This window comes from Pyxicephalus adspersus, chromosome 12, assembly GCF_032062135.1.
Source record: "Pyxicephalus adspersus chromosome 12, UCB_Pads_2.0, whole genome shotgun sequence".
Taxonomy (NCBI): Eukaryota; Metazoa; Chordata; class Amphibia; order Anura; family Pyxicephalidae; genus Pyxicephalus; species Pyxicephalus adspersus.
The window spans coordinates 4,302,964-4,319,899 of NC_092869.1; the positions used below are offsets into that span (position 1 = coordinate 4,302,964).

The 16,936-nt window shown below is 40.3% G+C and overlaps 1 protein-coding gene and 1 long non-coding RNA gene across 2 annotated transcripts; both read right to left on the reverse strand.

Annotated features, from left to right (window-relative positions):
• Positions 1-1,418: 1,418 nt before the first annotated feature.
• LOC140342380 (NACHT, LRR and PYD domains-containing protein 12-like) lies at positions 1,419-9,182 on the reverse strand. The gene is made up of 7 exons (XM_072428540.1): positions 7,619-9,182; positions 6,674-6,760; positions 5,905-6,075; positions 4,343-4,513; positions 3,590-3,760; positions 2,881-3,045; positions 1,419-1,840 (listed from the first exon to the last, which is right to left on the reverse strand). The coding sequence occupies exons 1-7, from the start codon at positions 9,082-9,084 to the stop codon at positions 1,750-1,752; spliced, it is 2,322 nt and encodes a 773-aa protein (XP_072284641.1). The 5' UTR covers positions 9,085-9,182; the 3' UTR covers positions 1,419-1,749.
• Positions 9,183-11,466: 2,284 nt separating this feature from the next.
• On the reverse strand, positions 11,467-15,635 carry LOC140342381 (uncharacterized). Its single transcript, XR_011923066.1, has 3 exons — positions 15,340-15,635; positions 12,355-12,394; positions 11,467-11,716 (listed from the first exon to the last, which is right to left on the reverse strand). It is a non-coding gene; the product is annotated as an uncharacterized lncRNA (long non-coding RNA).
• Positions 15,636-16,936: the final 1,301 nt, after the last annotated feature.

The window sequence follows — 16,936 nt, forward strand, 5'->3', positions numbered from 1 at the left end:
ATAATCACTAATGAAATATTGGAGTTCCTGCAGTGGTTGAATTGGGTGGGCTTGGAGATTAATGATAATTCCATGCGCATTCGTGGCAATCCGCCGGAGAATCAGGAGATAATTCGGCTGTGCTCAAAGGAACTCCAATTCTGTTTCTGCATGCTGCTGGTATTTGTGTCCACCCTGGCAAATAATGATTTGCGTTGAGGGCATTCATACCATTGTCAGTGATTATCTGGGAGGGTGGGGGGGAAAGGTGGTTGGGGCGGTGGAGGAGGGCGGGTTTATTCTGAGCAGATTTGCTCAGAATCCAACAAATATTACACAGGTCAACAAAAAATTAGTTTTGATAATCATCAGAAACCACAGCAAACTTTTCTAAATCAGTTTGTCAGTTTTCCCCTAACATATACAGTTCCTGAGTTATGAGTACTAATATAGTTCATATTGTACGTGCATGTATTTTGTACTAAAACGTAAGCACCATTGAAGTGAATGGTAATACATCGTCAGTGTGAAGTAAAATAGGGCACACTGTGGTAAAGATCTACTGAACAGCGTCAGTCAGGCACCATTGTTTCTTCAGAAATGCTTAAGTATAGATTAGAGTATGATTTTCTTGTGTACTCTTTGGAATGTGGCAGTACAGCTCCAGCAGTAGTCAGCCATCATACTTTTATTCCAATAACCTTGGTAGCGGTGTTCCATTAACCCCCCTAGCGGTCTAATTCTTTCCGTATTTCCCTACATGGAAATGTATTTTACATTGTAGGCCTATATTTCAACGGAGCAAGGAAAGTGTTTTGTTTTTTATGTTTTTAGGTATCCCGAGTGTGACTCGGGAATACCCATTTTTGCATTGAAAATCCACCCTGAAGTCACACTCGGGAATACTGCTAGGGCAGGTATTATGTCGTGGTGAAGACCCATGAATCAGCTGTCCCACAGGCATAAGAAACAGCAATTTTTGTGAATCCTCCTTGCATTCCCATCAGCAGCCAATGACCTTTAGATCTCCACAGATGTTCCAATGGTGTGTTTTGTACTATATTGCTCCAAGTAGTACCTTCATGTTGTCATAGGACTCCTTTAGGATAACGGAATGGGCAATCAGTAAACTTGGTTTGGAATTAGCAATATGCAGTAAGACTGCTTTCAAGCTTTTTTTAGAGGAATCAGGGAAGATACGATAACGGAATGGGCAATCAGTAAACTTGGTTTGGAATTAGCAATATGCAGTAAGACTGCTTTCAAGCTTTTTTTAGAGGAATCAGGGAAGATACACACGCTACTATGTTACATATCTACATAGTTACATAGTAGGTCAGGTTGAAACAAGACATCAAGTGCCAAGTCCCAAGTGCATAACTTTACATTTATCTATATTAAATGTCATTTGCCACTTGGCTGCCCAATCACACAGTACATCCAGGTCTGCTTGTAGAATATAGACATCCTGTATGGACCTAATTCCATTACATAGTTTGGTGTCATCTGCAAACAGAAATGGTACTCCTGCCATTTTCCTTTGTATACACAAAGCTAAAAAAAAAGTTTAGTAAATCCGCCTGGTCTTTATTCTCAGTTAGCATCCCAGCAACATCCTTTAAGGGGCCTACATGCTCAGATCTGATCTTTTTGCTAATAATATATTTGAAAAATTTTGGGGGGTTTGCCTTAATTTCCTTTGCAATCTCTTTCATTCAGTTTACTACATAGAGATGCATGTAGATAGTATTGTATCAAAAATCTTTGGTTTCACCAAATGAAAACTTTGAGTCCTGGACAGGAATGTTCAAGCTTTCGGAGACTTTGTTTTGATTCTGTAGAAAATGTTTCAATATCGAGTCTGGAAGGAAGGTAAAGAAGGAGTGAATGTAACCAATATACTGGAGAACATGGCTATCTATTGTGTGATGACTATTGTGGATGGCTAGACACGGCTTTCAGTGTTCCTGCAATGTGTCTCCACTAGTGCCAAGCCCCCTAGCTCTGCTGAGCATTTCCACTACACCTGTTGGTTAATTCAGTATTGGCTTGTGACCTGACCTCTCTTGCTTGCTTACTGCCTGGACTCCGGCCTTCCTTGACAATTCTTAGTGATTTGGTACCGTGTATCATGCTGCCCACCTTGGTGTGCCAAAGGACCACAACCTGGCAGTAACCAACAGCACAACATCCTCACCACTGAAGTCTCTAGAGAAAACCTGGTTACTGCTTAGACTCTGTGCCTTCTTGGGGCTCACACTAATTTTGTGCAAGCCATAGCGCCTCCCTAGTGGCCCTGTCTTCCCAAGTGTTACACTTATATTGAACTTGCCAACACCCCCAGCACCACTTCCACCCACTCGTCTGCTGGCATGAATACCCTGGCACTTCTAGGTGACAATGGGATAGCAGCCAATTCTTAGGTCCAAGCACAGCCACATGATTGAAACCTATAAATTACCATAGAGATACCTTAGGGGTAATATGGTTTGAAAAGGCTGCTCTATAGATTTCCTTTCACTTACTGACGGTTCTCTGGGACAGGGAGTGGAAGGGAAACCTCCTCAATGGGGTGGGCAACATCAAAAAAGGAAAGGTTGTTACTATGTTGTCAAGGTTGTTGAGTATTCTTGTAGGTCAATGAAAAGTAAAAGGTTCTGGTTTGAGATAATGTTAAAACCAGGTGGTAACAAGGTGGAAACAATGCTTCTTAGGAGAATGATATAGCCATCAGGCACAGTGGGCCAGCACCTAGAACCCCTTCCACCATATGACAAGATGAAGGGAGATCTGTTATTGGAGTTTTTGGTGCCCACCTACCTGCTGGATTTACTGGTCTGATCCCTGATTAGAATATTATCACAATAGGTAAATATACTTCTATGAGACTAGAAAATGCACCTGATCTCTTCCAGGCTGGATGAATCTGCAATTAGATTCCTGATGTGAATGGCACTACAGTCAGAAATCGCTCTGCTGCTGAATTCTAGATACTTCAGGCTCCGGTTATTACCCAGCTGTGCCAGTAAAGGCATTTGTTCATCAGTCAGATTGACACCACACATCCTAAGAAAATCAGAAACAGATCATGTTTTATTACATATTATTTCCATTGAGGGTTTTTATGATAAATTTGAAGATATCACATATGGTACCACCCGACAGTCCCTTCTATCTCTCAGGGACTTGGTTGGTGAGATCCCAGTGCTGAGTTCCTTGGGCTGTATGCCTGCTTTTCCCATTAGGAGGGGATTCTATCATCAATGTACTCTGCTCCTAGGTGTGTACACCTGCTGTTCCCATAATAGCTCTCCCCTCCCCCCGCCATCCCTGTACTAAATTCCTAGGTCCCTACACCTTCTTTGCCATTTATGATGAGTTCCCAGGATCCACATATTGAGATCCTGGGTCTGTACACCTTATGGGGGCTCTATGAGGAGCTCCAACCATTCCTGCTTATTTTTCAACTTTTTGGGTTTTTTAAATTTTTGCTACATGGGCAATAAGGAGCTGGGAAAAAAAATCATTTTTTGCATATAATTCCAGACCGTAATTCCACTTTAAAGAAAGATGTGTCGTTTTCTTCTGTTTCCCCCCTCTATTCACTTACTTTAGTTCCTCTACCCTGCACGTAGGCCTGGACAGAGTTGCCATAAGATCACTGAAAGGACCATCAGACATTTTGTTTTCGGAGAGATCAAGTCTTCTCAGTGATTGGTTTTCATGTATTCCAGATGCCAACTGTTTAAGAGATCCATCTGAAAGTCCTGTATATCTTAAACTGTAGAAGTGCAAAAAAAACTTAGATTAGGTGTTTATGAACAAAAAAAAAACATAAATGTACTATATTGCAGCATATCTTAAAAATAGTATTTTTAATAGACCAGAGTACATACATACTCAAGTATAAACCTGAAAGTCACACTAAAAAATAATTTTGGTTTATACTCATGGCACACCTCTAGAAGGCGCTGTGTCCTCATATAAAGGTGTAACAAACTCTTGTCATCTTAGACAATTATTAGAGTTTGCATGAGGACACAATGCCATTTATTGGTGGCTAACAATAATGCACAAAAGATCATTTAGGAGCAAGTGACCACCCATTGTAACCAACTCAAAAGTACAAAATACTTTAGACCTGTCGAAGGAGGGTGGGGATATAAAGATACAGAATCTATGCCTTTTTTTTGTTTTCCTTTTAAATAAATGTTTTAGCAGTCACAACCACAATTTGTGTCCCAGGTTTATATTCAAGTCAATGTAGTTGTTCTGCATTGAAAGGTAGGTATTTCTGTGAATATTCAAATAATTTTATTATTGAGTATTTAGAAGTTTATTCTTGAGGTTTATAAAAACTTACAGTAATTCTTCCAACCTGCACGATGGCCTGGAAAGAGCTGCTACCACTTCAGAAAATTCAGGACCCTCCAGATTGTTGTAAGACAAATCAAACTTCCGTAGGGCCTGGTTGCAATTTATCACAGATGCCAGCTGTGGGCAGAAGCTGTTTGTCAGACCAGTGCCTCTCAAACTGGAAAACAAGAAAAAAGCTTAAGCCATGTTATCAGTTAAAAATTCCAACATTTTAGTTATGGCCAAGTTAGTTTTTAGTTAGTCCTCCCACTATATTTCTATAGGTACTGGATACCTGGAACATCATTCACAGAGCCCATGTGTCCAGGAATATTTTGGCTCTATTGCAAAGGCCAGAGGTCAGGTCTTCCATGAGTTTGGTTTCATTTCCCTTGCGTATCCACTGGCCTAGAGAAGGAGGATTCTGTTTCCAAAGGCCTGGAATACAAGCCTTTGCAGCGGTCAGAAGGTGTTTCACCACCAAAGAGGAATATCCCTTCTGTGGCCAGTCAGAAACCAGTCAGAAGACCAGAAGACAGAAACCAGGAATAGGGTGGATTGACTTTTCTTGACAAATTGTTCTAACCCCCTTCCAGAAGTCCTGGAGCAATTTGCAGGACCAAAAAATATGGAGCATAGTTCCGCAGGGAACACAGTATGTATTTTGACAGGGGGCTTATACCAACAGGTGAGAATCTTATACCCCAGCTCTTGGTAACCACTATGAATAGAACCTTTATGACAATATCTAATCATTTCATGGACTCTATCAAAGACGTCTCCTCATACTAAAGCCTCAGCTGAGACCACATATGATCTGATACAATGGCCCTGATTTATTAAAGTTCTCCAAGGCTGGAGAGAATACACTTTCATCAGTGAAGATGGGTGAAACAGAAAACCTGGAGTGGATTTCCTAAAAGTCATTAGGTACTTGTTAGCAAATATTTTCAATTCTGCACTAGATCCATTCCAAATTTGCTAGATCACCCAGCTTCACTGGTGAAAGTGTATCCTCTCCAGCCTTGGAGAACTTTAATAAATCAGGGCCAATGATATGATATGATACAAGTAGTTTAACACTGAGGAACACTTTAAATGATTTTTAAGTCTCAAGAAACGTCTACAAATACCAGTTTTGAGGGATCAATGGGAAAAAAACTCTTAAACTGGTAACCCCTTACAGTAGTGGCTGGAATACTATTTTTAAGGACAGCTAAAAACATTATCAGAGCAATGCAGCTGATTTTAACAAGAGATGTTGGACTCAGGCATTATTAAATTGGTGGTCAGTCAGCTACAGTTCGAGGACCCCCTTCCACTTCCTTGCAACCTCTTGAAGAACCCTGGGGTTCCACAAAACCTTGGTGAAGAATAGCTGATATATACTAAGATATAGACACCCTTCCAAAAGTTCAAGTGCTCAAAGCCAACTTCATAAAGACGTGGTTTACCTGTTTGGAGAAACCTAAGCCAATAAGCTATTAAGCCAAGGAAATATAAGATGGCTACGTGACTGATTCATAATAAATAAATTGTTCAAATGGTTTTAAAAACTCATATTCTCACCTCAGTTCCTCTATCTGGCATAATGGACTGGACAGCTCTGTGATCAAGAAATCAAAGTCAGCACCAACCAGACTGTTGTAGGACAGGTCAAGTGCCTTCAGGGTCTGCTTGCTTCCAATTCCAGATGCCAGCTGGGAACAGGAGCTGCTTGTGAAGGCATTATCACTCAAACTAAAATATTAAAACAAAAATAATAATTGGATGCAATGGTAGTAGAAATTCAACATTTGGTTCATTTTTTTACGTATTTAACTAGGGAGAGGAACAAGACATCCATGAGATCTAATAGACCTCTTTCGGACATGTGGTCTAAAATGACATGGCTAGCCACTCCTGGGATGGGAGCAAATTTTAGGATCAACTACAGCATTTGACAAATGCCTTGTTATGTAGATAAGTGCAAGTCTAGTATAGGTCACTTAACTTCAAGGAAATTTGGGCCATCTCCAGTCATTTAGCAAAACCGCAAAGCAACCCTGTTCAACTGTAGCTCACTGCAGGTGGAACGCGTCCCTATTCATGTCAATAGACGTGATTGGCCACTTAATGGCAGCCCAAAGCTACATCTCAGATCTAGAAATTGCATAGCAAACGTGAACACAAATGCATGAACAAAATAGTTCTTAGCTGCTCCCATGTGGTTGAATAGGAGAGTTGGGCTTATGGTTAAGTTTAGAGTAAACCACAGGTGGTAAAAGAGGCCTTAGCCTTTCAAAAAATTCAGCCAGGAATAATAAATGGAACGATAGACAAGGAAGAAAATACTTACTTAAGTCTTTGGATCTTGCATTGTTCTTGAGTTAATGCATAGCATATGAATTCCATAGCACTGTCCTTCAAGTCATTCGTAACAAGACTGTGAAGGATAAAAGAAAAGTAAAGTTATACAGACTAAAGAAGAACTACTAAATACTTTTTCTTCTCCAAAACTAGGGGGAAATGTTTTAGTCCACGGACAGAGCTGGGAACCAAGAAAATGATAAGAGAGCTTCACGTGCTGAGTCCATTGAAATGCTTTCAGTATTAAATTAACCAGAAGCCAGCAAATAAGCAAAGTTTTATGTTTGGTTTACATTCATCCTATATGGTTACATTAGAATACACTAAATACCGTATTTTTTGCCGTATAAGATGCACTTTTCTTCCCCAAAACTGGGGGGGGGGGAAAGTTGGTGCGTCTTATACGACAAATACCGTGTTATAAAATAATTAAAATAAAATACTCATCCGATACCCAATCCTGCGTGTGTCTCCTCTACTCGCTGGCTGCAGCCTGTGTCTCCTCCTGGCTGCAGTGCAGAGCGAAAGAAGCCGGCACAGCGCCCCCTGCTGATCCCTGCCCTAACTGCCGTACAGTGGAAAAAAAGGTAAGTGAACGGCACAGAGCGATCAGAAGGTTAATTTGAACGGCACAGAGTGAACAGAAGGGGAATTTGAACGGCACAGAGTGATCAGAAGGGGAATTTGAATGGCACAGAGTGATCAGAAGGGGAATTTGAATGGCACATGAGTGATCAGAAGGGGAATTTGAATGGCACAAAGTGATCAGAAGGAAATTTGAATGGCACAGAGTGATCAGAAGGGGACAATCAATGGCACATGAGTGATCAGAAGGGGAATAATCTTTCAGAATCTTTTTTTTCTAGATTTTCCTCCTTTAAAATTGGGTGCGTCTTATACGGCGAAAAATACAGTAAATACTTCTATGAATTACCTGATGTCTTTAATAGTATGGAGAACTGGCTTCAGTCTCTCCAGGCCCTCACTCTGAATATTACATTCATTGAGGTGAAGTTTTTCAACTTCCTCACAGCATTCAAGTATATACGCCAACACGGCACAGTTCAACGGGTGGTGATGTACTCTGAAAAATTCAAAACAGCTGAAAGGTTTAAGGGTCTCGGAAACCAGAGCCTTATTCCTGCTCTCAAAAAGGTAGAAGAACACGTTGAGAAGCCTCCTCTTGTCCTTTTTGTAACTTTCCAGCATCTCTTTTTTAAGGATGGACTTAAGCCATTTGATGACTTCAATTGAAGCTTCCATGGATAGATGCCCCAGGAAAGGTTTCAACTGAGCTCTTGTTGTACTGTCTGAGAGACCACAAATGAACCTAATAACCATTTCTCCATGAACGTTTGGACAAATTCGACCTTCATCTAATAAATCAGCTAGGTTTTTAGGAGAATACTGAAGGTAGTAGAACAAAGCAGTGAAAAACTCTTGAAAGATGAGGTGTATGAAGAAATATGTCACATGGTCAGCTTTTCCTGATTCTGTCATGAAACTTGAGAAAAGATGAGAGGACGTATCAATTTGAAAAGAGTCCAGATAACGTTTATCGAAGATAATAATGCGATTTGCGACTCCGTAGTCTGCCATCTGCCCAATGGATGTCAGGATTTCTGGAGCACGTTCTTTATCCTGAGTGTGATTAGACAGAATGTTTGCCACAAAATAGACAAAAAGCTGCGTCAATGTCTTGGGCAATGATTGCTTTGGTTGGGTTTTCAAGCTGATTGATAACACAGTGCAAATGATCCAACAGTATGCAGGAATGAAACAAAAAGTATACAGTGAATCATTTTCACACACATACTGAAAAGCCTTCATTTCCAGTTCCTTATCTTGGTCTTGGAAAAAATATTCGAAATACATTTGTTTTTCTTTGGCAGAGAACCCCATGATCTCAACTATTCGCTCAAACACATCAGCAGAAATTATAGACAGCTTGGTTGGTCGACTAGTCATCAACACAGAACAACCTTCGAGAAGAGTCTTCTTCAGCAAGCTAACCACAATCATGCCAACACGATCCCTCTGTTTTGTGTCAGTGCATAATTTACTAGAGCTAAAATCCATGGGGTGGGTACTTTCATCCAAGCCATCGAAAATAAAGAGCAACATTTCTGGAACTTGCAAGATGTTATGAAGCTGACCATACAGATATGGATACTGGTCAAGAATCATGTCCTCTATACTGACTTCATTGAGTCTGTTGAGTTTTCGGAAGGTAAAGGAGAAGATGAATGAGAATCTTTGGTAAAGCTTTTCCTTTGCCCAATCATAGACCAATTTCTGGACAAGTGTGGATTTCCCCACTCCTGCTAGTCCACTGGCTATTACTATACGTGGCACACATTTTAACTTGTGGCACCAGTGAAACAGTCTGCTTGGTGCCATGTTTTGTAGACCACTTCTTGTTCTCTCCAGACAACCCTCAAGTGTTTCTCCAGCTTTGGTTAGCTCATCTTGAGAATGTTGTCTAAAATGATCTGTGGAGACTACAATTAAATTCACGTAGCGGTTTGATATATAGAAACATTTTCTTCCATGGTTGGTGCCTGGTGGTTTCTTCTCTAGGAGATTCTGAGTTTTTTGATGAAGATGTTCTCTGTGCTGTGTTTGGACCTCTAAGGATGAAGCATTAAAAAAATGCAATTAATTTACCAAAAGTACCAATCTAGATGTACAAAATAACACATTGTGCAACTCAAAGACTACATAATATTCCCAAAGATTTGTGGAAGCCCAACATTTCTAACTAGATGATACTGGTGAACGTCCCATTTCCAAACCATGGCTATTATTACATCCCTGATGCCTACTTGGTGGCAACCCAACCTGCTCCCTTCTACATAGGCTTTATACAGGATTATGTGGGTACCGATGTTGGATGAGACTGCCTCTTGTTTTGTGTTTCAATTCAGTTGCTCAGGAGGTTTGAGGTCATAGCCTTGTGTAGGCAATTCAATTTTCTCCACACCAAACTTGTCAAACTATTATCTCATATCTCATTAATTTGTAACTTACGTTTCAGCTCTGGAGTCAATGTATGTCCATATTTGTCCAGCATGATATTCTTCACTAGGCTTTCACCTAAACATAATGAGATTGATTTAATGAAGCTCAATTTCTGTATGGTATCTATTCTGCAGATTGTCTTGGGGTATACCAAAAAATAAGGGGGCCCTATGGTCCCCAGACCAAGTTGATGAAGATATGTCCAAGACCTAGGTCAGGGGTGAGCAAACTTTTTTAGTAGGGGCCACAATCTGAAAAAAAATAGGGGGCTGGGTCGATGCTAGAGTGGGCGGTTTTTTGCCATCATGAATGTGTGAATCTCCCATTGCAGATGTGACCCTGTGATGGGAGAGTGGGCAGGGTTGTGTGCAGTGACACAGCCCGCCCACTCTCCCATCGCAGGCTCAGATCCTGTGATGGGAGAGTGGGCAGGGTTGTGTGCAGTGACACAGCCCGCCCACTCTCCCATCGCAGGCTCAGATCCGGGGATGCATTCTGCGGCTCTGGTGGGTGCTCCCACCCCGTGGGGTTTTTTCTCCTGACCCTGCTCCCGGTGGCACCGACCAGAACCGCAGAACACCCAAAGGACCGGAGAAACATCCCCATTGGGCTTTGCAGCCCACGGGCCGTAGTTTGCCCATGCCTGATCTAGGTGGATTTTAAACGGGGTAGGTTAGCTTGTGGTTATCAAATTTAATTTTGCCTAGATGGAACGAAAACTAACAAAATTTTTTGTCATTTTACCCATTCCCCTTGGAGGGTTTTCTCTTTACATACACTTTCACGTGTACAAGTTGATATGTGAGAGTATCAAAGGACAAAGAAATCAAAGTTGGGGGAGTCAAAATTGGAGCTTTATATTTCAGATTTAAACAACTCCATAAGCAAATCCTTTTTCAGGGCTGCCTATAATTTGTCATTTTTTCTAGACAAGCACCTGGGGCAGAAAAATGACCAAATACATAGGGGGATGGACATTTTGGAGAATTTCATAGACAGATCAAAGGTAGGCCTAGAATCACAGTTGGCAAGCCAAATGTAAAGTTTCTTTTTTCAATGTGTGGGTATGCCTATAATAAAAGGTAACAAGCAATAAAGTAATATAGTAATAGAAAAATGGAAATGTATTCTAGATATGAGCATTACCTGTTTGAATGATTTCACTCAGCAACGCAGCTAAATTAGGATGGGAACGGCAACATTGAAGGACATAAAGACTTTCCCAAAGTCCTATAATGGCATCTCTCCCACATTTTAGAATGTGATTTAGCAGCAAATCAGCCCTTATTGAAGCCCCAAGATAGTTCTATGGCAGTAAAAAGAATAAAAAAAGATCAGATCAGACAATTTATAGCCAAACATTCGTAAAGACCCAACCATCCTAACCACTTGAGTTTTTGAATTACCAATTCCAAAACCTTGATATGGTGATCCTCCTTTTTGTGGTTGTAACAACCTCCACGTTACAAGAAAGGATTTTCAAAAGATTTTGTTGCATGGCCATTAAGCCAAAAGAACATCTGAGAGACCAGGTAGAAGGATGAGATCTTCCACATAATAGGCATTTCAATTCGGGTCAAAGATTTTCAGTTGGGTTTAGAGAAAGTTTGGAGAAGGCCATTTTAGCCCCTACGCCATACTGGTAAATGAAGTTATGGATCTGGCTTTGAGCACACTAGAACAGAAAACAGTCACCTTTTCCAAGGTTTCATTGTTGGAAATGTACCATTGCCAAAAATGTCTTCACTGGTAAACCCTGACCCTAATCACTTTGAAGGTTTTTTACAATATTTTGGCCAGTTCGGTAGTCTTAATTTTCAGGAGTATTCAATATAATGACCTCTCATTACCTCAAGATCAGGAATATTACGGGATTTCAAATTTCTCAGGAGTCTGTGAGAGTCCAGCGATTCTACAATATAGATCAGATCGTCCCTGAAATACTCATATATTAGGTTAAGTTCATAGTCTTTGTATGTGGACATCTGTTGTCGGAACCTCTGGATTTCATCTAAAAAAACATCAAAATGATTATTTTATTTTCACAAAACTGTACATTTTTTCTATACAGTGCATGGTGAAGAATCAGTATACAATGTATGGCAAGATGTGCCCAGGTGTTAGTTTATCTGGTGCTAGAAAGCCTGGAGTTGTGGTACCTCGTATCTCTATTACAAGGACAGACCAGTAGACACACCAACCCCAGAGAAGGTCTACTTTTCAGCAGAGGACACTTCTCTTCTGGGCTTATCAATGACCAGCGTTTTAACCTGCTTTGCCAAGGCACAGGCCACCATGGACACATCCCAAGGGGTGCATCATGTTGGTCTGAGCTTAGATTACTCCTGCACTTGTACATCCCATTCAATGCATGGACCTGTAAGCAACTGTTGCTGGTGTAAGACAAGAAGCTGGAACTGTAGCTGGATCATCAAAAAGATCCTTGGAAAAAATGTGTGTATATTATATAAAAGAGTGAGGAAAGACGAAACCTGGAGATCTTCTCAGCAAAAAGAGTTGACCTATGATAATTCAATAAGAGGCCCTTTCCTGGCCAATCTAATTAGATGGCAATGTTATATTTGCATGTATTTAAAATTTTTTAATACAAAAGTCAAAGTGTCCTTCAAATAAAACAATAAAACCAACCTTTAGTTCTAGCAGTCCTTTCATGTGTCCGATCCATTGCCTAAAGGGCGACATAAAAAAAAGTTATAGCATTAAAAAAATCTGAATATTTATGTTTTTATCTTTCCAACCAGGGATATTTTTGAGATTCTTCTCTACAGTTCTGGGTTTCTAGATTTTGTAATGTCCATATTTGTAGGTTCCATATGTCCATGCAATATGCCAATGCACTCTACTTCCATTGGTTAAATTGGCTGCTGCCATTGGTATTGTTGACTGAACACCTTGCCCTAAAGCATTTCTTCCCATACAGAAACGTCCTTACAGGGACATCCTATCAAAACTTAGTATTACAATCAAAAAATAATGAAATGTTGGGTAAAAAAAGTTAGTGTACCCAAATTGTGTCATAAGTAAAAGCAGAGGTACACTAACTTTTTTTTACACTAACGTTTTGATAGGATGTCTCTGTAAGGAGGTTTCTGTATGGGAAGAAATGCTTTAGGGAAAGGTGTTCAGTCAACAATACCAATGGCAGCCAATTTAACCAATGGATGTAGAGTGCATTGGCATATTGCGTGGACATATGGAACCTACAAATATGGACATTACAAAATCTAGAAACCCAGAACTGTAGAGAAGAATCTCAAAAATATCCCTGGTTGGTAAGACTCATATCAAAGAGATACACGCACTGCTAATTAAGATTTGTGAAGTGTACATATCTATATATGTGGAATTTGCATACTCCAAGATTATTGAATTGCATTATAGGTACAAATGACAGATGGACTATTTAAGGTCAATTATGATAGTATATCATATGAACGTCTGTGAAAAGTGTTGAACACTTGAGTCTTTTGGTTTGAAATCTCAGTGAGAGCAAAGCATTAGAAGCTGTAATGGGTATCCTGGGCCCAACCATTTCCAGTCTGATGGTCTACAAACATTATCAAGCCCTCTCCCACTGAACTGTAATGTCCATGACCCTCCCCTTTTACCTATTTGCTGGGCAAATTAAATTTGCAAAATGGCAAAACCCCAACACTTTTATCTGCCTGGCATGGAGAGTCCATAAGAAAACCCCCTTGGGTGGGTCTTCTCCGGGGACAACCCTACAACTAGAAGCCCCTTTAAATCAAAGCAGACTGAGGATTTGGTGGATGATGTAGGAGATTCAGCAAGCCCATGAATCCAAAGCCCATGAATCCAAGAACACAGGAAGCAACGGGAGGCACAGGTAACACAAAGGACACAGGGGAAATCAGGACACACAGGATGTCAGAACAGACACACACATGGGGGTCATCACAGACACAGGGGAACAGGGGAAGCGACAGGGAGCACAGGTAACACGGGGGTCACCGGAGACGCAGGGGAAATCAGAAGACACAGGAGCATGGGGGTCAACACAGACACAGGGGAACAGCACAAGGAAAAAGGCAGGTAAACAATGACTGGAGCTGAATTGAGAAAGAACTTAATTAACAGACAGGTGTATGGGAAATGCTTAGCGGAGCTAGGGGGCTCAGCACTAGTGTAGACACGTTGCACGAATGGTGAGTTCTGTCTCTGATTTAACCAAATAGCCAATGCCGATTAGGAGACTAAAGGCTAAGAGGCTAAATCTGGAAGAGCAGGCACGCTCAGGCTCAGATCTGCCTGCATGAGCAAGAGAGAGGCGCTGGCAGAGGCGGGAAGGAGGTGTGCCAGTTGGCTAATTTAGATTAACTAAAATGAAATTCAGGGAAATTCCAAAATAAGTTTCATAATGCGATCAATGTTTTTGCTTCATCCTAAAGCCTAAGGCAAAACCCTGTGATTTCTCTATTAAGCTCATAGCTCATTCTAAATCCTTGCTTCCCCTTTGATCACATTGCTAGAAAATTTCCAGGGATGCACCCTTACTAAAGATGAGGTTATGCCAGTTGCATGGGAAGATTTACAACTCCCTGACCAATTGTTGGGTATTTCTCATTTTGTGGACTTTTTAACATGACTGTATATATTCAATATCGAATCTTCATATTCCAGAAGTTTTTGCTTAGTGAGGAACGCAATCACATGGGGAGAGTTATGAATAAAAAGAGTTCTCTCAATTGATGATGTGGGTTTGTTCAATGGAAAACATTTTGCCTGAGAACTTTTCCTATGTTATAAGCACAAAGATTTGCACACAAAACTTGCTTGTGCACAGTTTTTTTTTACATAAAAAAAGTTTATCAGAGAAAAGGTTAAAAAAAAAGTACAAAGAAAAGATTGTAAAACTGGAAATATGTTACAGATAGCAAACCTCTTGAAAAATGAGGCATGTGAACATTAGTATGATGTGGACAATTTCAAAGTACTGAGCTTGATCATATCCCAACAACCAATATTAGGAAAACATCAATAAAAAAAACAAATGTTCTATTTAAAAATTTATATCAGCAGAAATGTAATAGAATAGCAACATTATTTATATTTTGTAGAACCAAACTGGATCAATGACAATATTTTGGTTAATTTTGACTTTAACATAAATCCAACCAAAGATCCCATTGTAGATTTCCTCTCCGTTTATTTCTCCCTATTATGTCTTCCATTAGTAAATAATGGAAATCTTTTCAGCTTTTAGCAAGTAATACCATTCTAGGAGACCTATTCTGTAACTCTAAAGATGGTTGGCTACTTTTCCCAGTAATTTGTTTGGTTTATTTGGTGCCACCAACATTCTCCACCATTTAAAGCCCCACAGGTGTTACGCATCCAATCACCCTGGAATTTCCCAAGAAGGATGTGGAGATAAAAAATAAAAAAGGATCACAATCAGATTTTTGCTTTCTACCACCCTCCCAAATATAGCACAAAGAGGGAGCAACAAAAGTTTGTGAAACCACCGTGTTCTAATAACGTAATTCACTCTCGTGGATACATAACCAAACCACAACGGAGGAACCACATCAAAAGCCTAAAAACCTCCCCTGTGTTATTCCAAAATTAACAAATATGTTGTGTTAGCAATACCTTTTATTGGATTCTCTGGATCTTCGGATTTCTGGTGGTTAACTTGTTTACACATAACCCAGAAACTTATCTACCTGGCTCCATGCAATATTTCGGATTCATTCGTGAAAAGGAAGTGGTGATTATATTAACTTGGCAAAGATGTTGGGTTATTCGTCTATCGGAGTTGCCTTCTGTTTTCGTCAGTCTCGCATTTCTCCTGCTTAGAAATGTTATCCTATCCTTAAGTACAATTACATTTTATTCAACACACACTTCACGACACTCCTAGAACCATGGGAGCGTAAAAGTAAACAATAATGGATACGGGAAACTAAAACCTGTTAGACTTGTCCATATGTTAGGGAGGAACTTACATCTTTGCCAAATTTGTCATCATTCAAACTTTTTGTAAATAGGAAGAATGTTGATATATTTCTGTTACTATGGTAAAAGACCCATTTGGTGTGAGTCCAATTTCAGCTTAACATGGTAATTGGACCTAATGCATTCAGACTCCAACCCGCATAGCAAATCACCACATTGTTGGGAAATAAATGTGGGGATAATGACAATATACTCACCATACCCCCTCCCTTCCGATTCTGCCTGCAGGTAATGTTAATGTCCCCATCCTGCCCAATTTTTTAACACTTTACTGTCAGAATTTGGGATACTCAATCATAACCAAGCACATGTGCATTGATGTCATACTCGGTGTCATGACCTGGAGGCTTCCATAAGTGACCATGAAATACACCGCAAGTATCAATTGGAGACAGGGATTGATAATCATAAACAGTTGCAATTGGAAAATCATCTTTTTATAAAATCGGACTCATGGAGATAAAGAAAATAAGGCTTATGTAGGTTCCAAGTTGATCTGGATGAAGCTTTAAGGTCATCCAGGTGTGGGTGCAACCATGGTTGAGCTCAACCATGTTTCCAACTGCTCCTATCCATGTGGATGGGAGATCCTGGGAATAATTCTTTACATGCAGTTACTGCAGATCATCGTGCGGACCAAACTTTGGTTCTTTGAAGATTTGCGTCAAAATTGCATGCGAAAGTGATTGCCCGCAGTACAGTTTGCCTCTCCATGCCGCATATTAGCCATATGCTGTGTCCCCTGGGTTTCAGGTTAAACTTAAACAATGCAAACAATGGGGAGGAGCATTTATGGGAGGGCCACCCTGACCTAGCTCTTGGGCCCTTGCCCCCTTGTTATCCTTAATATGGTTACTTTTAATAAATAAGACGTCTAGATGTAAATGCCGGTTTATCACTCAGTTTTGGTTGATATTTACCATATATACAGTGAAATATTGCACCTAAATTATTCTGAAGGTTTAAAGCCTTTTAAAACTGAATGCAGGGATCTCCTTGTAATGGTGAACGTACAAGTCTCATCCTTCCAGTATATGCACTGGTCCTTATAACCCAGAGAATGTACCATTATTATCACAGGGAATGTACGGGTCTCATCACCCCATTGAATCGAAAGGTCTAATCATCAGAGTGAATGTACAGGTCTTCATGATCACAGTGAATGTACGGGTCAGTGAATGCACAGGCCACCATAGGGAATGTACAGGTATCGTTACCCCATTAAATCAAT

Bases quoted from the DNA above. Each gene is read 5' to 3' on its own strand.
- LOC140342380 (XM_072428540.1), bottom strand. From the start codon at position 9,084: ATGGCACCAAGCAGACTGTTTCACTGGTGCCACAAGTTAAAATGTGTG. The intron at 6,076-6,673 runs GTAAGTATTTTC...TTAATATTTTAG, and splicing joins TGCAAGATCCAAAGACTTAA to TTTGAGTGATAATGCCTTCA. The intron at 1,841-2,880 runs GTGCATTTTCTA...CCTTCCTTCCAG, and splicing joins TCCAGCCTGGAAGAGATCAG to ACTCGATATTGAAACATTTT.